At 39.0% G+C, this 25,120-nt stretch overlaps 1 protein-coding gene and 1 long non-coding RNA gene across 2 annotated transcripts; both read left to right on the top strand.

Moving 5' to 3' along the window:
- Positions 1-808: 808 nt before the first annotated feature.
- Positions 809-21,397, top strand: LOC105890356 (zinc finger protein 665-like). Its single transcript, XM_031563705.2, has 7 exons — positions 809-937; positions 1,921-2,199; positions 2,368-2,844; positions 2,926-3,231; positions 3,346-3,452; positions 17,538-18,629; positions 20,624-21,397. The coding sequence occupies exons 1-7, from the start codon at positions 880-882 to the stop codon at positions 20,975-20,977; spliced, it is 2,673 nt and encodes an 890-aa protein (XP_031419565.2). The 5' UTR covers positions 809-879; the 3' UTR covers positions 20,978-21,397.
- Positions 9,608-15,278, top strand: LOC122128897. The gene is made up of 3 exons (XR_006151683.1): positions 9,608-9,868; positions 11,687-11,988; positions 15,159-15,278. It is a non-coding gene; the product is annotated as an uncharacterized LOC122128897 (long non-coding RNA).
- Positions 21,398-25,120: the final 3,723 nt, after the last annotated feature.

Genomic DNA, 25,120 nt, shown 5'->3' with positions numbered 1-25,120 from the left:
TGTAAGCAGAAGCAGCCCGAGAACACAAGAACTTAAACTGAAATACAGGACATTTCTGCAAGCAACAGTGTATTTGAGTGCAAGAACTAAAACTGAAACACAGGACAATTCAGTGTATTTGAGTGAAGACAAACCGTTTTGAGCAGGAGCAGTGCGATTTTGCACGCAAGCAGGGGCTATTTGAGAGAAAGGGCAGCTTTTGATGAAAAAAACATTACAAAATCTGAACCTGAAATAAACCTGTACAGATGTCTGATTTGGGTAGGATGGTGATTACATTAAGCCCGTACAGATATATGATTTAGGTAGGATGGTGATTACAGATTTGTTTAAATATTTTTTTCTTACTTTAAAAAACTTTTGTCTGACTTGTGTGATATTGTACAGACCATCCATTTGTCCCTGGTTATCTTTTGTCAGATGTGTCTGTTTGTGTCTTTGTGGTGTTTGGGCATGTTGCCAATATTTTTCTTGCATTGCAGAACTGTCCTCCTGGGTTTCCATTGCAAAAGACAGCTGAGGTCTACAATGTCAGGATTTACTGAACCATCACAACTACTCATGTCCGTGAAGAATATAAAAGAAGAAGAATCTGATCATTTCCTACAAGAGTATTTGTTTGAAATTCAGACAGTGGAAGAAAAGCCTGAACTGGAACATGACTGTAAGACTGAGACACACACATCACCAACCTTGACCTGCAGAGAAGAAAATCCTTCTCTGATGGAAATTAAAGAGGAAGAAGAATCTGATCATTTCCTACAAGATTATTTGTTTGAAATTCAGACAGTGGAAGAAAAGCCTGAACTGGAACATGACTGTAAGACTGAGACGCACACATCACCAACCTTGACCTGCAAAGAAGAAAATTCTTCTCTGATGGAAATGAAAGAGGAACCAAATTTAAGAGAATGTGGTGATGACGATTCTTCTACAAGTAAGTTGCTGAATAGTTGGTTAAGTAGAATTCAGATCTAATTAATTCCAGTGTTTCGTTTACATTTACTAAACACTGAATGGTTAGCGAATGGTTCTTCTACTTTACTCAGCAAAATGTGAGTCTCATGGAGGGATGTCTGTTTCATTGTGAATAGAGATATTATGGAAATACCTCAGTCATTGGACACTATCTGCAGTCTGTTTCATTGTGAATAGAGATACTAGTGGAAATACCTTAATCATTGGACACTATCTGCAGTCTGTTTCATTGTGAATAGAGATACTAGTGGAAATACCTTAATCATGGGACACTATCTGCAGCCTGTTAAATTTGAAAGAGAGAAAGAGTCTGCTGTCATTCTGTCTTCTGCTGTATCAATTCACATTTTTAATTCTAGCAAATAATAAATATGATTAAAATTATATAATCTGAAATGTAATTTCTGAAAAAGTTCAGTGTTGTAGGAGAGAACAGAGTGAATCCCTTAACCAAGATGTGCTGTCTGTTACATTTGAAAGATACTGTAGAGGGAGACAGACAGACAGATGGGTAGACAGACAGACAGATGGGTAGACAGACAGATGGGCAGAAAGTGGGACAGACAGATAGACAGATGGGCAGACAAACAGACAGATGGGCAGACAGGAAAGGCATGAATGGCAGGGAACTGAGAGAGAATTAGACTTTATTGATTCAAATGTGATTACATTAATTTATGATACAGATAATTCAAATGGGAATACATACAATACTGACTCACAGATACATTAAAGCAAACAGAAGTGGCAGTTACTGAAAATTGAAAATATAACATACACATTTCTGTATTTAAAAACCTCTACTGCGGAAAATAAAAGAAATCCTGCTCATGAACCATTGATTGATGAATAACATAATTACATTGATGAATTACAGAAATCGAAGATGAAGAAGTTGATTCAAGAGAATTTGGTGACTTCGATTTTCTTTTTCCAAAACAGAACTGAAGTTAGAAATGTCTGGATTTACCAAACCTTCACAACTGCCTACTTCCATGAAGAAGGAGATAAAAGAGGAGGAATTTGATGCTTTCCTACAAGAGTATCCGTCTACATTTAAGACAGTGGAAGAAAAGCCTGGACTGGAATATGAATGCAAGACTGAAATGTACACATCTACCATCATGACATTGAAAGAAGAAAGCAATTCACCAATGGAAATCAAAAATGAAGAAGAATTTGATTCAAGAGAATATGGTGACTTCGACTCTTCACCTACAAGTAAGTGGCTTGCTTATTGTAGAGGGTTGTGTATATTTACAATACTTGAATTTTAGAGAATGGCTAACTTGTGCTTTACAATGTCTGTTTACATTGACATTTAGTTTCTAGGTAGGCACTTTTATACTAAGTCACATGTTTTTGAATTTTGTTTTTCTTATATTGCAGGAGGCGTTCAAAGGATCCAATCTAACAAAAGAGGGAACACTGATCAAAAAAGGAACAAAGAGAGCCGTCATAAACGCCCCCAGTGCAGAAAGACTTCATACCAGAAATTACATCAGCGACTGGACACCAGGGAGAAACAGCAGGAATGCTCCCAGTGTTTCAAAACATTTCCTAGATCTTCCCTTCTTGCAATTCATCAACAACTACACACAGGAGAAAAGCCCCACCAGTGCAGTACATGTGGGAAGGCCTTTAGTCATCTGTCTGCTCTAAAGACACACCAGAGGATCCATACTGGGGAAAGGCCTTACCAGTGCTCTACATGTGGGAAGGCCTTTAATCAATTGTCTCACCTCAAGGTACACCTGAAGATCCATACCAAGGAAAAGCCCCATCAGTGCAGTACATGTGGGAAGGCCTTTAATCATTTGTCTGCTCTAAAGACACACCAGAGGATCCATACTGGGGAAAAGCCGTATCAGTGTACTTCATGTGGAAAGTATTTCAGGATTAGCTCCACCCTCACCAGACATCAGATTACACATACAGGAAAGCCACACCAGTGCAGTATATGTGGGAAGGCCTTTTGTCAATTCTCTTCTCTCAAGACACACCAGTGTATCCATACTGGGGAAAAGCCCCATCAATGCAGTACATGTGGGAAGGCCTTTAGTAAAATGTTTCATCTCAAGACACATCAGAGGATCCATACTGGGGAAAAGCCACACCAGTGCAGTACATGTGGGATGGCCTTTAATCAATTGTCTAACCTCAAGAAACACCAGAAGATCCATACTGGGGAAAAGCCGTATCAGTGTACTTCATGTGGAAAGTATTTCAGGGTTAGCTCCAGCCTCACCAGACATGAGATTACACATACTAGAGAAAAGCCACACCAGTGTATCCATACTGGGGAAAAGCACCATCAGTGCAGTACATGTGGGAAGGGTTTTAGTAAAATGTATAATCTCAAGACACACCAGAGGATCCATACTGGGGAAAAGCCACATCAGTGTTCTCAGTGTGGAAAGACCTTTTGTCAGATTTCTAATCTCAAGAGACACCAGAGAATCCATTCAAATGATGTGCTGCCCTGCTAATACATGATGGAGTATCTCTAACTAAAATAGTTTTTGATTAGCCGAGTTTTAAACAACATTTGATGTACAAGATGAAGTATTATTTTATCATATTTGAAACGTGTGTTGAGGTAGAGATTGAAACGTGAATTGTTAGGGTACATGAATTCAATAAAAGAATAACTTGAAGTGAGTGTTTTTTCAAGTATGTTTGTGTGGTGGGGATATGTGTGGGTGTCCAATAAATAATCGACAAGCAGTAGTTGACACAAAAAAAAGTAGTGTTTGTGCGAGCTTCCTAGACTCATGGCTTAAACGTCACCTCATCTGAAGGCTGTGGGCTCATCAACAGCTCATAGATCTGTTAGTGTCAGAGATGGGGAGGGGAGGGGGACACTAAATGTCTCTTCTCCATTCCTTATTATAGAGAACTCTGTATTTCATCTGTTAAACATTCTCATGTCAACTATGGAAAATAGTCAGAGGGAACTTTTGTTTTCTTGACAGAAAAATGTCATATTTATCCTGAAAAGAAAGGGAACTCACATGTATGGATTAAGTCATGACACAAACTCTCTTCCACGGATCTTCACATTTACCTGTGTGCCATCTATGACTCCCCTTTCAAATACTACAATCCAAAATTATAATCCATAAAAATTATGATAACTATATACCCTTGTACAGTGTTGTATAGTAACGAAGTAGAAATACTTTGTTACTGTACTGTACTTTGATACTGTACTGTACTGTACTGTACTACTTATATTTCTGTTTACTTTTACTTCGCTACATTTTGCAAAGAAAACTAATACTTTTACTCCGATACATTTCCCCTGAAACTGTTACTCGTTACAAATTCAAATCATCTTTAGAAAAAAAAAAAATCATGAGAGAGTGATGAGACCAATGACGGGGACTGTGGTAGAACACAGACTGCAAGCAGGTTTTGCGGATCAGTGGTCCTAACGCACGTTAATGCGCTATTGACGCACTGCCTAGGCCAGATCCGGCCCGCAAGCTGCTTTGCACTGGCCCCCGGAGTGTGCTCCGGTAGCATCATTCAGTTTGTGACTATGGCTAATTGTACACTCTCACGTGCAGTAGGTGGCGGTATGCACCCGTATAGGTGGCGGTATATTTTTTCCCACTCTGATATATATGGCCAGAAAAAGTTTGCCTGTAAGTATTTTCTTAAACAGTTGATCAGTTATTACTTAGAAACATTACTTCTTGTGGAAACCACTTGTAATGAACAGAAGTTTGTTTCGAATTGTTTACTTTGATAAATATATGCTAATCGCTAGCGCGGTCTCTATTGAATTTCCCCTATAAGTTAGCATTAAGCTAACATAGTTTCTATCACAGTTAAACATGCAATGCTAAGTGATTGTTTTTAGAAACGAATGTTACGAGATGAGATTACTAAGATGTATTCTGTATGTCTGCTCAGTTTTACAGTGCTTCCTAAGTAAAGGTTTGAAAAGAACTTCAAGCTTCAGACTTTCTCTTGGGGAAACTATTATCTATCTGCCGAGCCAATGTAGCAGGCTAGAGTGACCACGTCACACACACAGAAGCGGGGGCAGAATAGTAAAAACATAATTGGTGCACTTGGAAGTTGTTTGCCAGTTAAATGAATGAAATTCTAAACAACTGATACAGTTCACCTGAACTGAGTGATGAATTTGATGGACTGAATTTCCTTGATAGAATACCATGCACTTTTAAGTTGTTGCAATTCTATTCAGTTCTATGCAATGCACTTTGTTGGTGGAGATACATTTGATTCTGCCTGTCACTCAAATCAGTTTAATCTTAAATATTGAGGATAATGACCAGTAGTTGTGTTGGTACAGCTATGTACCATGACGTGCATGTTTTCATTAGTTAATTGCATTTCTCCAATAGTCTGGTAATATGGCTTGGTTATTGCTCACCTGGTTTGATTTTTGAATCCTTGGGCCTATGCGACCTCTTGGGCATATGTTGTTAAGCACTTACAAAATAGAATATATTCACTCCTTCAGTATGTTGTTGTAATTTCTTTATTTGTTACCGTGATTACTCATATCCTCCGGCCCTTGACTTTGCCTCAGTTTCAAGAAACGGCCCCAGCTCCAAACTAATTGCGCTGGCCTAGGAAAAAAAATTAAAATATAAATAAATATCCTGATGTATAAACGCAATATCCTTGTAAGTCGCGTAAATGACGACATGTAAATTTAAATGTAATAATTTTTTTTCTGTCGGATTCTACCACTACACCGTCTGATCTGCCTCTGTATGTCATTGTCGAATCAGGTAACAGTCATTCAGTCAGCCTAAAGTCATGCTTAAAATGGCCCCGCCCCTTCTGGGGCGATTTGGGGCGAAATGAAAATCGCCCCAGACCTCTCCCATTGACTCCCATGTTAAATCCATTTTTTTCACAAAACAGAGCTCTCAATGCATTCTCTATGGCTTCCGGGAGGGCTCGCCCCTCCATGTCGTGTCATAAATCCTACATCCAAGAATTGGAACGAAAGAAAATCGCGGTTGTGAAGTGGCTAACGCGGTCTGTATTCTATATACCACTGTCACTTTTCATAGGTTTCACAGTGTGTTTCACAGTTTCACTTATTTTGCTTTTGTAAGCCAATACTTTCAAGATCAGCCAATAAATATAGTTGGTTTTGACTTATATGTTACCCCTTCTTTATGTTGTTACTGGACATATCATGTGTCCTGTTAAGCTATGTTACATCATACAACATTTGAGACACGTGGATAATGAAAAAATGGGATAATTTAATGTGGAGCCACATCATGTCCACTCTCACATTAAACTATAAACAAATATCCTCTGAAACAGGTAAACAAACTCTATCCTCTCCAAACTCAATTTCTGTCTTTGTCAATATGAGATTGAACTTCATAGCAAAGATACAAATTGAAAATATGAAATACACATTTTATGTTTTTGAAAGCCTCTACAGGGAGAAATGATATCCTGCTCAAGAACCATTGATTGATGAAATACACAAACTAGAATCAAATATAAACTACAAACAAATAAACAAATAATCTGGATACTTCTGTATGATACCACTATGTCAGGATGAAGCATTACATCTACAAAATATGAAATTGGACAAAAGCGTGTCAGACATTTGTGTGCAATGAGGACGAAGTATGATGCCACCGTTGCTGAAAATGCACTACAGGGTAGTTCTGGAGGCAGGCCCTGCTAAGACCCTGATGGCCATTGATCAGTTCAGACATAGCACTTCTAATAGCTTCAGGTTAAGGATGAGTTGTATTGTAAAACCTTTGCATTTTGTCAATGTTTTTTAAGTTTGAGTACTGCCAAGAATGAAGATATAATAATTATTATTATTATTGTTGTTGTGAATTGCATATGCTCTTGTAGTATTTGTAGTCTCTATCCTTATATCAGAATGAAATACACACACATGCTTACATAAATACTCGCATATGCATACAGTATAAACAAGCTTTGAGGCAGAATAGAAGCTTTCTTCAGTTTACAAGCCAACCCCCACCTTCCCTCACCATCCTTCGACTCACTTCTCAGTTCACACCCCCAGTCCCCTACTACACTCCTCTGTGGAGTTTCTGCAGGCTGAGCTATGGCCACGCCCACCTGAGGACCATCAGACGTGTAAACGGGGCTCATAGAAATGGAATTCCAGCCTGTGATCCTATGTGATGCTAGTTTACATGGTCAGACAGCAATATATTAAGAAGCAATATATTAACACCACAGAGTCAGATTACTAAACTCACCTTTTTAGGGCTGGCACTGGTATGCTCTGGAAGTATACTGTATGTGTAATTCACCAGCAGTTCAACTATACTGTAGTTCTTTCTTTGCAGATTCTCACTGTGTCCTTGCAGCAGAGCATAGTGTGACCAATCTTCTTTTTCCAAAACAGAACTGAAGTCAGAAATGTCTGGATTTACTGAACCTTCACAACTTGCTACTTCAGTGAAGAAGGAGATAAAAGAAAAAGTTGATGATTTCCTACAAGACTATCTGTCTTCATTAAAGACAGTGGAAGAAAAGCCTGGACTGGAATATGAATGCAAGACTGAAATGTACACGTCACCCACCATGACCTTGAATGAAGAAAAGTATTCACCAATGGAAATAAAAAAAATTGGATTCGAGAGAATATGGTGACTTCGACTCTTCACTTACAAGTAAGTTGCTTGCTTATTGTAAAGGGTTGGGTATATTTACAATACTTGAATTTTAGAGAATGGCTAACTTGTGCTTCACAATGTCAGACCTTTTTAGAGAACAGAGATACTGTGGGAATACCTTACTTATGGGATACTATCTACAGTACAACTTTACTGTAATTCACACACTCACAATAAAATACAATATATTATACTGAAATTAATTCAAATGGTTTGCTGTAGTACAGAAGTCAAGAACTAAGTATGGATGCTTGAAATACAGTGACAGGTATTTGCTTTGTATTTGGTGTTTTTAGAGAGGTTATGAGACACTTGGAGACGTCTAAAGACACCATAATATGGAAACTGATGTGTAACTGATGTGTTCTAAACTTTTGCCTCTGCTTTTTACACAGACTGGAATGATGTTGTTGCATCAGGAAAGGAAAATGTTAGTTTCCTAGGACATTGAAATCCAAGTTCTACATTGAAACTTAGTGGAGGATGAGTTTGTGTTCCTGACAGAATGTAATACATACATTAATGACACACATATAAATCAAATAGGAATACATACATTAATGACAGACAGATCATTTAAATGGGAATACAAACATTAATGACAAACAGATAAATCAAAGCAAACTACTTAAAGACCACTTTAGAGCAATGACAGTATTGTAAACAGAAATGGCAAACAGTTACTGCAGCTCTGTAATACCCTGGGTCTGTTCATTCCTTATGGTGGAAGGAAAGGTGACTCTCTGGGTAGATTCACCTACTGCTCCCCTCTCAGCAGTAATGTAGTAGCTTATGCAGTCACAGATCCAAGTCATATCAACTACTCTACAGTAAGGCCTCATATTCCACTCTCAGATCACAACCATGTCACGTTAAGTCTAAAAAAGAGTAACAACCTTGAAACATCCTCTGAGATCCTGCTCAAGAACCATCGACAAATGACAAAACAAAACAAACTAGAATTACACAAATATAAATATAAACTGCACACAAATAAACACATTTTCTGGATACCTCTGTATATTGTCAGTTTCAAAGGCTTGTAATGTAATTGCAAAGACTGTACTATTTATATCACTTTGCACTATCCTCACACACACAAGCACAAGAACTCTATCTTTGCACTATCCACACAAGCACATGAACACTATCTCTCTGCACTCTTTGCACTACTTCCCTCGTGGACATCAACACTGACACAATCAATGCACACTGTAATATCTGTATAATATCTGTATACACCCCACTCCCTGTGAACATGTTCTCCCTATGTGTATTGTTTTTTCTACTGTGATTTGTGTATGTGTGTTTGTGAGTTAAGTTAAGTGTATAAGTTACTGGATGACCTAAATCTCCCTCGGGATTAATAAAGTATCCATCTATCTATCTATCTATCTATCTATCTAATGCAGATGAGTTAGTGATCAGTTTCAAAGGCTTGTAATGTAATGTGGATGGGTTAGTGGTCAAAGGCTTGTAATGTAATGTGGATGGGTTAGTGTTCATTTCTTTATCGGTTATTTTCAAGATATTTCTCTGCTTTGATGTAGTTTGACGTAGTTTTCTGCTTCATTTCTCTTTTTATCCTGCAAATAGTAACCTTATGAAGACACTATGTACCCACTATGCTGTTCTACAACCAATACTTTGAATGCTGGCTCTCTCCATTAGTATCTAGTATTAATTTTGTGTATTTCATGTATATTCCTCCTTCCTTATGAGACTTGAGACAATTTCAGTTGCTATATAAATGCATTGAATTTAATTAAATTACAATATTTGCAGATGCAAGATAGCATACACTGTATTTATCTAGGCTAGCTAGCAGTACAATGGGCATATGTTGTGCAAAACGTAGAAATGTTAGCCAAACCAACATTTTTAACTGAACTTTGTAATAGACTTTTATTTTGACGCAATTATCCGCCTTTAATGTCGCTTATTGTCGCCAGCTCCGAGGAACTTGCGTCACAAACAACGTGCTTGGAACCCGGGAACAAAACACACAGAAGTTTACGGTGTTTAGAGTAGAAAGGGTTCCTATTAAGCCATTCGATGCTGGATTATAGTTCTTTAAAATCCTAATGTAGCTGTTGTCCGTCTAAAAGAACCCGAAGACGACTGCAGAAGATGCCCGACAGTAAGCATTGTGAGGCTATGACCCCGACTGACCGACGCCTGACATAAGTTTCTGTGGAGCTCCCGTTTTCTAGGTAAGTCGAGTAGCCTTGTGATGCCAAATGTATATATGCCATAACTCGGGCATATCTGGTGTGTGTAAAGTTTGCTATAAGGGCTCATATGCACCTAACGATAGCTGATTAACGCACATAAATAAACTTGTCGATGTATGACGTTTTTATCCTTTAATATACAGCTTGGTCTTTCAATCTGAGAGCATTTTCGTTTATTTCACGTCATGATTTTGTATTGGTTGGTGAATTATGGTAACGTTATTTCATATCAATCAGAGATAGCGAGAGCGAGCAGAAGTCTGTGAGTGCAGACAAACCGTTTTGAGCAGGAGCAGAGCGGTTTTGCACGCAAGCAGGGGCTATTTGAGAGAAAGGGCAGCTTTTCATGAAAAAACATTACAAAATCTGAACCTGAAATGATCCTGTACAGATGTCTGATTTAGGTAGGATGGTGATTACATTAAGCCCGTACAGATGTCTGATTTGGGTAGGATGGTGCTTACATTTAGCCCGTACAGATGTCTGATTTGGGTAGGATGGTGATTACATTAAGACCGTACAGATGTCTGATTTGGGTAGGATGGTGATTACATTAAGACCGTACAGATGTCTGATTTGGGTAGGATGGTGATTACATTAAGCCTGTACAGATGTCTGATTTGGGTAGGATGGTGCTTACATTTAGCCCATACCAGAGGTGGAAAAAGTACAGAAATATTCTTCTCAAGTAAAAGTACCTTTACTTTGATGGAATTGAAAGTAAAGCTACCCATCTAAAAATCTACTTAAGTAAAAGTAAAAAGTAGTTCATTTAAAATGTACTTTAAGTAAAAGTTACTTAGTTACTTCCAAGAACTTGATGGGGGTCTCTCCTATACAGTGAAAAAAATGAGTGACCACGCAGTGCTGCACTGCTTGTCAAGGCTCTGTTTTAGTAATTCCATAGTGTTTGCGCTACTCATTGGGTAGAAGGCCTTTATTTTTGAAGTAATATATAGCATCACGTCACGCACAATTTGTACCTTGAAGAATATGTCAGTTCAAGTTAACAATAGCAAGTTGACAACAACTACCTTAGCCCGTCAGATAGTAACTTTATTCATTGATAATCCTGTCACTCCTTGCCGTTGTATTAACGTTTCGTCACTTTATCCGGCGTCAACCGGTTGATCACCTTAGCTGACAGCTGAGTTTTACATCCTGTGCCATATAAATATATGTACTTTAGGTATATTGCAACAGTTTTGCTAGAGACACTCTACTGTTGAACCGGTCTGGAGTCTTAAATTAACGTGATAACTCGAATAGTTATTGCAGTGTTTTTTTTTTTTTTTTACTCAGTAACAGATGTGATTTCCAATATAGCAAAGTACAAAACTACTGAAAAAATAAACAAAGTACACAAAAAAACGACTCAATTACAGTAACGCAAGTAAATACAATTAGTTACTTTCCACCTCTGGCTTGTACAGATGTCTGATTTGGGTAGGGTGATGATTACATTAAGACCGTACAGATGTCTGATTTGGGTAGGATGGTGATTACATTAAGCCAGTACAGATTTCTGATTTAGGTAGGATGGTGATTGCAGTAAGCCAGTACAGATGTCTGATTTTGGTAGGATGGTGATTATATTAAGCCCGTACAGATTTGATTTGTTCAAATATGCTTTTTGTAAAATGTTCCTATTTTTCTCACTTTAAAAACTTTTTTCTGACTTGAGTGATATTGCACGGACCATCCATTTGACCCTGGTTATCTTTTGTCAGATGTTAGGGTGTTTTTTGTGTCTTTGTGGTGTTTGGGCATGTTGCTAATATTTTACTTGCATTGCAGAAATGTCCTGCTGGGTTTCCATTGCAAAAGACAGCTAAGGTCTACAATGTCAGAATCTACTGAACCATCACAACTACTCATGTCAGTGAAGAATATAAAAGAAGAAGAATCTGATCATTTCCTACAAGAGGAGTATCTGTTTGAAATTCAGACAGTGGAAGAAAAGCCTGAACTGGAACATGACTGTAAGACTGAGACGCACACATCACCAACCTTGACCTGCAAAGAAGAAAATTCTTCTCTGATCGAAATTAAAGAGGAACCAGATTTAAGAGAATGTGCTGATGACGATTCTTCTACAAGTAAGTTGCTGAATAGTTGGTTTAGTAAAATTCAGATTGAATTAATTCCAATGTTTTGTTTACATTTGCTAAACACTGAATGGTTAGCAAATGGTTTTACTTGTGCTTTACTCAGTATGTGAGTCTTATGGAGAGAATAGATATACTATGGGGATACCTCAATCATGGAAACCTATCTACAGTCTGTTACATTTGAAAGCCAGAAAGTGTTTCATGACTGTAAGACTGAGATGCACATGTTACCAACCTTGACCTGCAAAGAAGAAAATTATTCACTGATGGAAATTAAAGAGGAAGAATAATCTGATTTAACAGAACATTGTGATGACGATTCCTCTCCCTCAAGTAAGTTGCTGAATATTTGGTTTGGTAAAACTCAAACCAAATCTATTGCAATGTTTCATTTACATTTACAAAACATGACTGTTCATTTTTTTAATTTACTGTTGGAATTTGCGCTTTACTTGACCAGTGGAGAGAATAGAGCTACTAGTGGAAATACCATATTAATGGGACACTATCTGCAGTCTGTTACATTGTGAATAGAGATACTATGGAAATACCGTAGTCATGGGACACTATCTGCAGTCTGTTACATTGTGAATAGAGATACTATGGAAATACCTTAGTCATGGGACACTATCTGCAGTCTGTTACATTGTGAATAGAGATACTATGGAAATACCGTAGTCATGGGACACTATCTGCAGTCTGTTACATTGTGAATAGAGATACTATGGAAATACCTTAGTCATGGGACACTATCTGCAGTCTGTTACATTTTGAATAGATAGATAGATAGATAGATAGATAGATGGATACTTTATTAATCCCGAGGGAAATTTAGGTCATCCAGTAGCTTATACACTTATACACTTATACACCTCACCGACATACATACATAAGTCACATATACATTAGGGATGCACGATAATATCGGCACGACATCGGTATCTGCAGATAAAAGCTTTAAAACGTAATTATCGGCATCTGCAGATATGAACATTTCTGCCGAGTTCTCGGGATTCCGCCTCCTGGTTAGCAGCCTCCATGCCGTCCTTGTCCGCTGGAGTCTTGCCCAGCAAGCTCCCTGTCTGCTGCCTTCAACGCCAGCAAGTTCGGTGCTTCCAGTCTTCCAAGACTACGTTTACCAGAGTTCTGTGAACTTTGTCGTTTGTGACTTTCTTGTCTGGCTTCGAGCCGTGTTTTTCAGTTCCGCACCCTAACGCCCATTTAGCCAGAGTTAGATTCTGTTTGTTGGCTCTTTAGTTTGTGTCCCTAATTCTAGTCTCTAGTCTAATCTCTAGTCTGTTAGTTTAGTATCGTCTGTTAGTTTATTAGTTTCACCCTGTTTGTGTTCCCCAGCGTTAGACGTCAGTCTTGTTCGTCACCCTTTGTTTGTCTGTTCCGGTGTTAGACACTGTGGGCCTCACTTACTAACATTTGCGAGCGCAGCGTGATCAGCGCCTTTCCCAAACCGCATATAGAGCATGTTGTGTTTCCGCATTTTGCGTAATCAGCGCCTAACCCCGCCCATAAGTGTTAATAGCGCACCGCTAAAATAGGGAAGAAAAGCCTGCGTGTTCCTGCCACCATAGATGATGAGTTAGAATTAGAATTAGAACTTTTGGTTCATGAACGTTTGAATTGTGAATGCAGAAATAAAGCCATTTTGTGGAATCCCTGGTCTGAATGTATATCACCCAACACCTGCACAACCTGAGGTTTTTAACTTAGTTTAGTTAGTGTACTTCAGGTACAAGTTATTTTCCTGAATAGATTTGCGTTACTCCTACACAGAAGGCGAGCACTGTACTCAGTGTGCTTGAACGATGGGTGGAAATGGCAAAGAATACGGTTTAAACCATACATTGAGCGGTGATTCTGGGTAAGACCTGGCAGAACAGCTAGCTGGTGTGACAATTTTGTATACCTATATTAAATGATATATCAAATATAAACATTTAAACAAATAACATTTCTGATGTTCGTATTTTTTCTTTTTATTAATTGTGTCAAATTTCTTCGCACGCAGTTTTCATCTAGCAGCTAAAATGTCATGCTAAAACACCTCTTGTTTCGTTACTAATACATAATTACTTTACTTTTCTTTACTTGTAGTTTCTTGGTTTTGTGTTCTCCTGTGTTTTGTGTAATTCCAGAGTGTTACTCTGAGTAGTTTTAGTTCAGTCTGTTGTTGTCCAGTCTTTAGGTTAGTCTAGTCTCCTTCTGTGTGTTTCCCATTTGTCTGTTAGTCCGCCCTGTTTTGTGTCCATTCCCCTGTTCCCTGGCTGTTTTCATGAATAGATAAATACCCGTCTGAGCCGTTACGCCCCGTGACAGCAGGGATTGGCCATCGGTGTCTTAACAGTGCTATGTCTGATCTGGTCATTGGCCATCGGTGTCTTAGCAGTGCTATGTCTGATCTGGTCATTGGCCATCGGTGTCTTAACAGTGCTATGTCTGATCTGGTCATTGGCCATCAGGGTCTTAGCAGTGCCTCCAGTGTAAAGAGGTCTGATATTATACTTACCCTCTCTCCTTATATCAGTATTACAGACACACACACACTTACTCTCTCTCCTTATATCAGTATTACACACACACACTTACTCTCTCTCCTTATATCAATTTGACACGCACGCTTACATGAATACTCACATATGCATACAGTATAAACAAGCTTTAAGGCAGATTGGAAGCCTCCTTCAGTTTACCAGCCCAGGTGCAGCTTCCCTCTCCTTCCCCCATCACTTCTCAGTTCACACCCCCAGCCCCCTACTACACTCCTTTGTGGAGTCTGCAGGCTGGACGCCCACGCCAGGACCATTAGATGTGTAAATGGTGCTTATAGACATGGAATTACTGCCCATAACCCTTTGTGATGCTTAGCTCCTACAGCTGATTGGCTAGGTTTGAATCGAGGAAGATAATTGGTCAGACAGAAGAAGCTATATATTAAGACCACAGAGTCAGATTAATGAACACACCTTTTTTAAGGCTGGCACTGGAATTCCTCTGGGAGTATACTGTATGTGCACTGGTATGGTCTGGATCTACATACGTGTAATTCACCAGCAGTACAACTATACTGAAGTTATTTCTTTGCTGATTTTCACTATATCCTTGCATCAAAGGATAATGTGACTGATTTTTCTTTTTCCAAACAGAACTAAAGTCAGAAATGTCTGGATTTAATGAGCCATCACAACTGCCAACTTCAGTGAAGAAGGAGATAAAAGAAGAAGAATTTGATGATTTCCCACAAGAGTATCTGTCTACATTTAAGACAGTGGAAGAAAAGCCTGGACTGGATTATGAATGCAAGACTGAAATGTACACGTCACCCACCATGACATTGAAAGAAGAAAAGTATTCACCAATGGAAATCAAAGACGAAGAAGAATTTGATTCAAGAGAATATGGTGACTTCGACTCTTCACCAACAAGTAAGTTGCTTGCTTATTGTAGAGGGTTGTGTGTATTTACAAGAATTTTAGAGAACTTGTGCTTCACAATGTGACACCTAATCAGAGAAGAGTGATACTGTGGGGATATCTAATTTAAGGGATACTAAATTAGGTATGCCAATCTCTTACATTCAAAAGAGAGAGTGTCTGCCACCATTTTTTCTCCAGCTCTTAAATTAATTTGTGTGTGTATCTCTGTTTACATTTACATTTAGTCTCTAGGTAGACACTTTTATACTAAGTCACTTCCAAATGATGTGCAATTTTTGCAAAGGCCAATATATATATGTCAGTATAAATATATATAAAGATATACAGTACTGTGCAAAAGTTTTAGGCAGGTGTGAAAAAATGCTCTAAACTAAGAATGCTTTCAAAAATGGAAGTGTTAACAGTTTATTTTCATCAATTCTTCATCAATTAACAAAATGCAGTGAATGAACAGAAGAGAAATCTAAATTAAATCAATATTTGGTGTGACCACCCTTTGACTTCAAAATAGCATCAATTCTTCCAGACTTGCACTAGTTTTTGAAGGAACTCGGCTGGTAAGTTGTTCCAAACATCTTGGAGAACTAACCAAAGATCTTCTGTGGATCTAGGCTTCCTCAAATCCTTCTGTCTCCATGTAATCCCAGACAGACTCGATGATGTTGAGATCAGGGCTCTGTGGGGGCCATACCATCACTTCCAGGACTTTCTGTTCTTCTTTACGCTGAAGATAGTTCTTAATGACATTGGCTGTATGTTTGGGGTTGTTATACTGCTGCAGAATACATTTGGTGCCAATCATACGACTCCCTGATGGTATTGCATGCAAGTATCTGCCTGTATTTCTCAGCATTGAGGACACCATTAATCCTGACCAAATCTCCAACTCCACTTGCAGAAATGCAGCCCCAAACTTGCAAGGAACCTCCACCATGCTTCACTGTTGCCTGCAGACACTCATTATTGTACCGCTCTCCAGCCCTTCGGCGAACAAACTGCCTTCTTCTACAGCCAAATATTTCTAATTTTGACTCATCAGTCCAGAGCACCTGCTGCCATGTTTCTGTACCCCAGTTTCTATGTTTTCGTGCTTAGTTGAGTCACAGGCCTTGTTTCCATGTCGGGGTAGAGCTTTTTGGCTGCAACTCTTCCATGAAGACTTCTCCGGACAGTAGATGTGTGTACCTGGGTACAACTGGTTTCTGCCAGTTCTGAGCTAATGACACTGCTTGACATCTTCCGATTTCGAAGGGAAATAAGCTTGATGTGTTTTTCATCAGCTGCATTAAGTTTCCTTGGCCGACCACTGTATCTACGATCCTCAGCGTTGCCCGTTTCTTTGTGCTTCTTCAAAAGAGCTTGAACAGCACATCTGGAAACCCCTGTCTGCTTTGAAATCTTTGTCTGGGAGAGACCTTGCTGATGCAGTATAACTACATTGTGTCTTGTTGCTGTGCTCAGTCTTGCCATGTATGACCTTTGACATGAAACTGTCTTCCACAACCTCACCTTGGTAGCAGTTTTGCTGTTCCTCACCCAGTTTTAAGCCTCCTACACAGCTGTTTCTGTCTCAGTTACTGACTGTGTTTCAACCTACATGTGAAATTGATGATCATTAGCACCTGTTTGGTATAATTGGTTGATCCTACACCGCACTATAATCATATAAAATCCCTGTCTTTGTGCAAGTGTACCAATAAGAATTGATGCTAGTTTGAAGGCGAAGGCTAGTGATACCAAATATTGATTTGATTTAGATTTTTATTTTGTTCACTCACTGCATTTTGTAAATTGATAAAAATAAACATTTATTTATTTTTCAAAGCATTCTTAGTTTACAGCATTTTTTCACACCTTCCTAAAACTTTTGCACAGCAGTGAATGTTTGCTTGTATTGTAGAAATTACAGAGGAGAGGGGTGTTGTTGAAACTTCTTTTGTTTCTAACATTACAGGAGAAGTTCAAAGGATTCAATCTGACAAAAGAGGGAACATTGAGCAAAAAAGAAACAAAAAGACACGACATAAACGCCCCCAGTGCAAAAATACTTCATCCCAGGATTTACATCAGCGACTGGACACCAGGGAGAAACAACATGAATGCTCACAGTGTTTCAAAACATTTGCTAGACGTTCCGATCTCTCAATTCATCAAAGAATACACACAGGAGAAAAGCCCCATCAGTGCAGTGCATGTGGGAAGGCCTTTAGTCAAATGTCTTCTCTCAAGACACACCAGATGATTCATACTGGGGAAAAGCCACACCAGTGCAGTACATGTGGGAAGGCCTTTAGTCAATTGTCTTCTCTCAAGGCACACCAGATGATTCATACTGGGGAAAAGCCACACCAGTGCAGTACATGTGGGAAGGCCTTTAGTCGAATGTCCTCTCTCAAGGCACACCAGACGATCCATACTGGGGGAAAGCCACACCAGTGCAGTACATGTGGGAAGGCCTTTAGTTCAATATCTAATCTCAAGACACACCAGAGGATCCATACTGGGGAAAAGCCACACCAGTGCAGTACATGTGGGAAGGCCTTTAGTCAATCGTCTGGTCTCAAGACACACCAGAAGATCCATACCAGGGAAAAGCCACACCAGTGCAGTACATGTGGGATGGCCTTTAATCAATTGTATGACCTCAAGAAACACCAGAGAATCCATACTGGGGAAAAGCCGTATCAGTGTACTTCATGTGGAAAGTATTTCAGGGATAGATCCCACCTCACCAGACACCAGAGGATCCATACTGGGGAAAAGCCCCATCAGTGTTCTCAATGCGGAAAGGCCTTTAGACAAATGTTTAATCTCAAGTTACACCAGAAGATCCATACTGGGGAAAAGCCGTATCAGTGTACTTCATGTGGAAAGGCCTTTAGTAACATGTCTCGTCTCAAGTTACACCAGAAGATCCATACTGGGGAAAAGCCGTATCAGTGTACTTCATGTGGAAAGTATTTCAGGGAAAGCTCCAACCTATCCAAACATCAGATTACACATACAGGAGAAAAGCCACATCAGTGTTCTCAGTGTGGAAAGACCTTTAATAGAATGGATGATCTCAAGAGACACCAGAGGATCCATACTGGTGAAAAGCCTTATCAGTGTTCTCAGTGTGAAAAAGCCTTTAGTCAAATGTCTACTCTCCAGAGACATCAGAGGATCCATTCAAATGATGTGCTGCCCTGCTAATACATGATGGAGTATCACTTACTGAAAAATATCTTGATTAGCTGAGTTTTCAACAACATTTGATGTACAAGATGAAGTATTGTTTATTATATTTGAATGTGTCTTGGGGTAGAGATTGAAATATGAATTGTTAGGGCACATGAATTGAATAAAAAAAAAAAAAAAACTTGAAGTGAGTGTTTTTTTTTTCAAGTATGTTTGTGTGTGTGTCGGGGGGATTTGTGTTCGTGTGTGCGGGTGTACAATATATAATCGACAAGCAGTAATTAGCTAAACTAATTATCCATTCCTCATTACAGGGAACTCTGTATTTCTTCTGTTAAACATGTCAAATGTGGAAAAGAGTCAGAGGGAACTTTTGTATTATTGCCGGAAAACCGTTCAAGTCATATTTATCCTGAACAGAAAGGGACATCACATTTATGGATTAAGTCAAACTTTCTCAGATCTTCACATTATCCTGTTTGCCATCTATATGATTCCCCTTTCAAATGCTACACACATTATGAAAGACAGATAAATCACATGGGAAAACATACATTAATGACAAACAGATAAATCAAATGGGAATACATACATTAATGACACAGATAAATCAAAGCAAACATCTTGAAAGACCACTTGAGAGCAATGACAGTATTATAAACAGAAATGCCAAACAGTTACTGCAGCTCTGTAAATACCCTGGGTCTGTTCATTACTTATGGTGGAAGGAAAGGTGACTCTCTGGGTAGATTCACCTACTGCTCCCCTCAGCAGTAGTGTAGTCATTTATGCAGTCACAGATCCCAGTCATATCAACTACTCTACAGTAAGGCCTTAAATATCACTCTCAAATCACAGCCATGTCACATTAAGTCTTTAAAAGATCAACAACCCTGACATATCCTGCCCAAGAAGCATTGATTGATGAATTACACAAATATAATGTACAAACAAATAAACAAATAATCTGGATACGTCTGTACTATACCGCTATGTCAGGATGAAGCATTACACCTACAAAATATAAAATTGGAAAAAATGTGTGCAATGAGGACGTAGTATGAAGCCACCATGGCTGAAAATGCACTGCAGGGGAGCACTGAAGGCAGGCACTGCTAAGACCCTGATGGCCAATGACCAGATCAGACATAGCACTGCTAATAGTTTCATGTTGAGAATGAGATGTATTGTAAAACTTTTTTATTTGGTCTTTGTTTTTTTAGTTGCAGTCCTGCCAAGAATAAAGCAATTATTATTGATGTGAATTGCATGTATTCTTGTGGTATTCTTAAAGTAAGGTACATAATCATATTTGTTTAAAACCCTTGAATTGTAGTTGAGCTGGATGAACCACTGACATCAACAGTAAGGCAAAAACAGATGAAAAGTAAAGTATTCAGATTTACCTGGGGTAAATGATAGTTTTTGGGTGCAAATGATAATGTCCTCTGTGTACTTACAAAAGAAACGTTTGTTGGGTCTCATGATTTCTATTTAATTCCATTGTTTTTTAAGTGGATCTTCACACTGGTATGTCGGTCTGATATTATACAGTACGTAATCTCTATTTTTATATAACATGCTTACATGAATACTCACATACTATGTATACAGGATAAACAAGCTTTAAGGCAAAATGGAAGCTTCCTTCAGTTTACCAGTCCACCCCCACCTTTCCTTCTCCTTCCCCATCACTTCTCAGTTCACACCCCCAGCCCCCTACTACACTCCTCTGTGGAGTTTCTGCAGGTTGAGCTATGGCCACGCCCACCTGAGGACCATCAGACGTGTAAATGGTGCTCATGGACATGTAGTTCCAGCCCGTAATCCTTTGTCATGCTAGTTTGCATTCCAAAAGCTCCTACAGCTGATTGGCTAGGTTTGAATCCAGGAAGCTAATTGGTCAGACAGAAGAAGCTATATATCAACACTAAAGAGTGGAGTCAGATTACCAAACTCACCTTTTTAAGGCTGGCACTGGTATGCTCTGGAAGTATACTGTACACCAGTGCAATACATGTGGGAAGGCCTTTAGTCAATTGTCTTCTCTCAAGACACACCAGAGGATCCATACTGGGGAAAAGCCCCATCAATGCAGTACATGTGAGAAGGCCTTTAGTACAATGGCTCATCTCAAGACACAACAAAGGATCCATCCCGGGGAAAAGCCCCATCAGTGCAGTACATGTGGGAAGGCCTTTAGACAATTGTCTGTTCTCAAGACACACCAGAGGATCCATACTGGGGAAAAGCCCCACCACTGTTCTCAGTGTGGAAAGACCTCTAATAGAATCTCTGTTCTCAAGAAACACCAGAGGATCCATTCAAATGATGTGCTGTCCTGCTAATACATGATGGAGTATCTCTAACTGAAATTGTTTTTGATTAGCTGAGTTTTTAATGACATTTGATGTACAAGATGAAGTATTATTTGATCCTATTTGAAACGTGTATTGGGGTAGAGATTAAAACATAAATTGAATTTGAAAAAAAAAACACACATGAAGATCCATACTGGGCAAAAGCCCCATCAGTGTTCTCAGTGTGGAAAGACCTTTAGTAGGATGTCTGCTCTCAAGAGACACCAGAGGACCTATTGAAATGGTGTGCTCCCCTGATAGTCCATCATGTATTATCATTATTGAAATATTTTTGATAAGATGAGTTTCAATCCAAATGTGATGTACATGATAAAGTATTATTTCTTCATATTTGAAACGTGTGGTGGGGTAGAGATTAAAACATGAATTGAATTAAAAGAAAAAAAACTTGAAGTCAGTGTTTTTTTTTAAGTATGTAGGGGAGGGCGTGAGTGTGTACAATATGTATTTGACAAGCAGCAGATTGAAACATACATTGTTAGTAGCTCTATTCATTGGTGCACATGACTTGGGCGTCAGTGCACAAGGGGGTGGTATTAGAGAACATTTTGGAAATAGGGTTTTGGTCGCCCTATTTATGAGAGGTTCGGGGTAATACATTAGCATAATGCTATGCTTTAGCATCTATAATAAGAGTCAAGGAGTAGGATACAACTTTTGGGGAATATCTTATACTGAAAGGTGTATTTGTATAGGTGATCATGTACTGCATAGATATGAAAAGGGATAACTAAAATATAGGTACTGGAATAATGGATAGGGTTTTATGATGGGTTGAGGTATATCTGAGGACAGGACCAAAACTAGAAATAGTAAGCATACTTTTCCATGTGGGTTTTATTTAGCATTTTGGAAAGGGTTTCAGTATATCAGTAAGGCATTTGTGGGAAGTATGGAGTGAAGTACTGCAAACTTTGAGAATTATATTACACAGTTCTGGAGCATGTCCAGAGGGAGATTAGAATTGTGTGTCTAAATTGTTTCTAATCTGCATGGATGTTTCTCACCCTTGGGGGACGGGAACTGATGTAACACATAACATGGTCATAGCAGAGGGGGAAGGGAACTGATGTAACACATAACATGGTCATAGCAGAGGGGGAAGGGAACTGATGGAACACATAACATGGTCATAGCAGAGGGGGAAGGGAACTGATGGAACACATAACATGGTCATAGCAGAGGGGAGTCGAGAAGAAGGGTCAGGGGGATTCATGAGAAGATGTTTGTTGTGGGACTTTCCCTAAATTTTTGCAACAGCACACAGGCTTTCATACATTTTAAGACTGAATCATATCGCACAACACTGCATACATGACCGGATGTTTATTGTTTGTGTTTTCATAAGTATTGTTTGTATTATTGTCTGTATTATTGTCTTTATGTTTTTTATGTGAATGTATAGCCCCAGTGGTTTCTGTTATTATTATTGTGTGCTCATCTAGGAGTGCCCTAGTGAGACTGTGATATATTTTAAGGGGATGTATTAGAATGTAGTTTGTATGAGTGCATGTGGTGTTTAAAATAAGGTTAATAATTGGTTTTGTGGTATAGGAATTACATTGTGTTTATATTTTTGTACAGTTTATTGATAGTGTGTACTCGTCATAGTTATGAAAAATATTGTTCAGTATGTCTTAAAGGGGGGCACTGTGGCGCAAGCAGTAGCCCCGACCACATACGGGCTTGACGCCCACTTGACTACATATAAGCCATTGGCCCTCATTTATAAAACGTACTTACGCACAGATTTGATCTTAGAGTGTTCGTGCAATCAAATCCACGTCAAAGTACAGATTTATAAAAAACATCTTAGACGTGGAAAAGGACGTATATCTACGTCAGGTTCTACAGTGCCCTCCACAATTATTGGCACCCCTAGTGAATATGAGCAAAACAGGCTATGAAAAAATATGTCTTTGCTGTTTATCCTCTTGGTCTTTCACTCAAAATATTCACAAAAATCTTCCCTTTTCATTGAAGTAAAATTATTAAAAAGAAAAAAAAACTGTTGACATTAAATAAATATTTTTCCCCAAAACATGTGTGCCACAATTATTGGCACCCCTTAATTTAATGTTTTGTGCAGCCTCCCTTTGCCAAGATAACAGCTCTGAGTCTTCTCCTATAATGCGTGATGAGGTTGGTGAACACATGGCACGGGATCTGAGACCATTCCTACATGCAGTATCTCTCCAGATCCTTCAGATTCTGAGGTCAACGTTTGTAGACTCGGCTTCAGCTCATCTCACAGATTTTCTATGGGGTTTAGGTCGGGGGAGTGTGATGGCCATGGCAAAACCTTTATTCTGCGGTCGGTGAACCATTCTTGTGTTGATTTTGAGGTGTGCTTTCGGATCATTGTCCTGCTGGAAGGTCCAACCACGGCCCATTCCAAGCTTACTGGAGGGGGCTGTTAGGTTTTCATTTAATATCTGCTGGTATTTGATGGAGTCCATGATACCATGTATCCTAACAAGATGTCCAGGGCCTTTGGAAGAAAAACAGCCCCACAACATCAAAGATCCGCCACCATACTTCACATTGGGTATGAGGTGCTTTTCTGTATGGCTATCTTTCTGTCTACGCCAAACCCACCTTTGATGTTTGTTGCCAAAAAGCTTTATTTTGGTCTCATCTGACCATATAACTCTGTCCCATTGAAAGTCTGACTTACATTTGGCAAACTGTAGGCGCTTTAGTTTGTTGTTGATTGACAGCAGAGGCTTTTTTCTGGCAACCCTCCAAAACAACTTGTGGTGATGTAGGTGGCGTCTGATGGTAGTTTTGGAGACTTTCTGACCCCAAGACTCAACTAACCTCTACAATTCTGTTTTGCTTATATTCACTAGGGGTGCCAATAATTGTGGAGGGCACTGTTGATTGATTGATTGATTGATTGATTTATTTAAGCCTCGGAAAACACATTGAGGAATAAGACCCTCATTTACAATGGTGCCGAGGGTACAATGAATAGTTAATACATTAACTATTAAAATTTAAAAAAGTAAATAAATATGCATAAAAAATAGTACAGGAGTACAAGGGAACGATGATGAATAACAATTTTGAATATTCAGTAAAATACTATGGTTGAGTCAACAGTTACAATAATTGCACGAGAAGTCAGTTGTACATGAGATAAGATTTAGGAATTCTCTTAGTGAAATAAATGAGCACAACTGTAAAGATTTTTGGACCTCATTCCAGATGTAGGGTGCCTTATAACAGAAGGCTGTCTTCCCCAATTTGGTGTTAACATGTGGCAGATATAATGAAAGCCAGCTTTGGGAGCGGGTATTGAGGGTATTACAGTTCCAGTGTATGAGAGGAGAGATATAGTGGCATTAGCCCAATGATTGTTTTGTAAATGAAGGTCTTCCAATGACCATCCCTTTTTTCAGACAGGGCTGGCCAGCCAACCTTGTTATAGAGAGTACAGTGGTGTGTGCCATAGCGGTCTCCAGTAATAAAACGCAGAGCAGAATGGTATACAGCATCCAGGGTTTTTAGTGTGCTGTGGGATGCATTCCCATAGATTACATCACCATAATCTAAAACTGATATAAAAACAGACTCAATAATGCGTTTTCTGACTGGGAAAGTAAAACAGCACCTATTTCTGTATAAAAAGCCCAGTTTTATTCTTAGCTTTTTTACGAGTTGATTCACATGTGGTTTAAAATCAAGCTTCTCATCAACCCAAATACCTAGGTACTTGTAGCTGGTGGCCCTTTCCAGAGCGGTACCATTTCTAGAGCAGAGTTTTAAACTGTTAAAATCAGTGCTTTTAGCTTTAGTAAAAATAATCCATTTGGTTTTAGCACAATTAAGGACTAGCTTCAGGTCACTTAACTGCTTCTCAAGCATGTGGAAGGAGAGCTGCAGTCTATTTATAGCAGAGTCAATATGAGAGGCACTACAGTACAGAACTGTGTCATCCGCATAAAGATGAACCTGAGAAAGTGGAGTGAGTGTGGAGGCAATTTCATTGATATAAATTATAAAAAGTAAAGGCCCAAGGACAGAGCCTTGGGGTACCCCCTTGTCAATATCTAAAAAAAGCGATGTTATTTTGCCCACCTTTACACATTGGGAGCGACCAGTGAG

This window comes from Clupea harengus, chromosome 26, assembly GCF_900700415.2.
Source record: "Clupea harengus chromosome 26, Ch_v2.0.2, whole genome shotgun sequence".
NCBI lineage: Eukaryota > Metazoa > Chordata > Actinopteri > Clupeiformes > Clupeidae > Clupea > Clupea harengus.
This window is presented reverse-complemented; position numbering and strand designations above follow the sequence as displayed.

Bases quoted from the DNA above. Each gene is read 5' to 3' on its own strand.
- LOC105890356 (XM_031563705.2), top strand. From the start codon at position 880: ATGGAAATGAAAGAGGAACCAAATTTAAGAGAATGTGGTGATGACGAT. The intron at 2,200-2,367 runs GTAAGTGGCTTG...CTTATATTGCAG, and splicing joins CTTCGACTCTTCACCTACAA to GAGGCGTTCAAAGGATCCAA. The intron at 18,630-20,623 runs GTGCTGCCCTGC...ATGCTCTGGAAG, and splicing joins AGAGGATCCATTCAAATGAT to TATACTGTACACCAGTGCAA.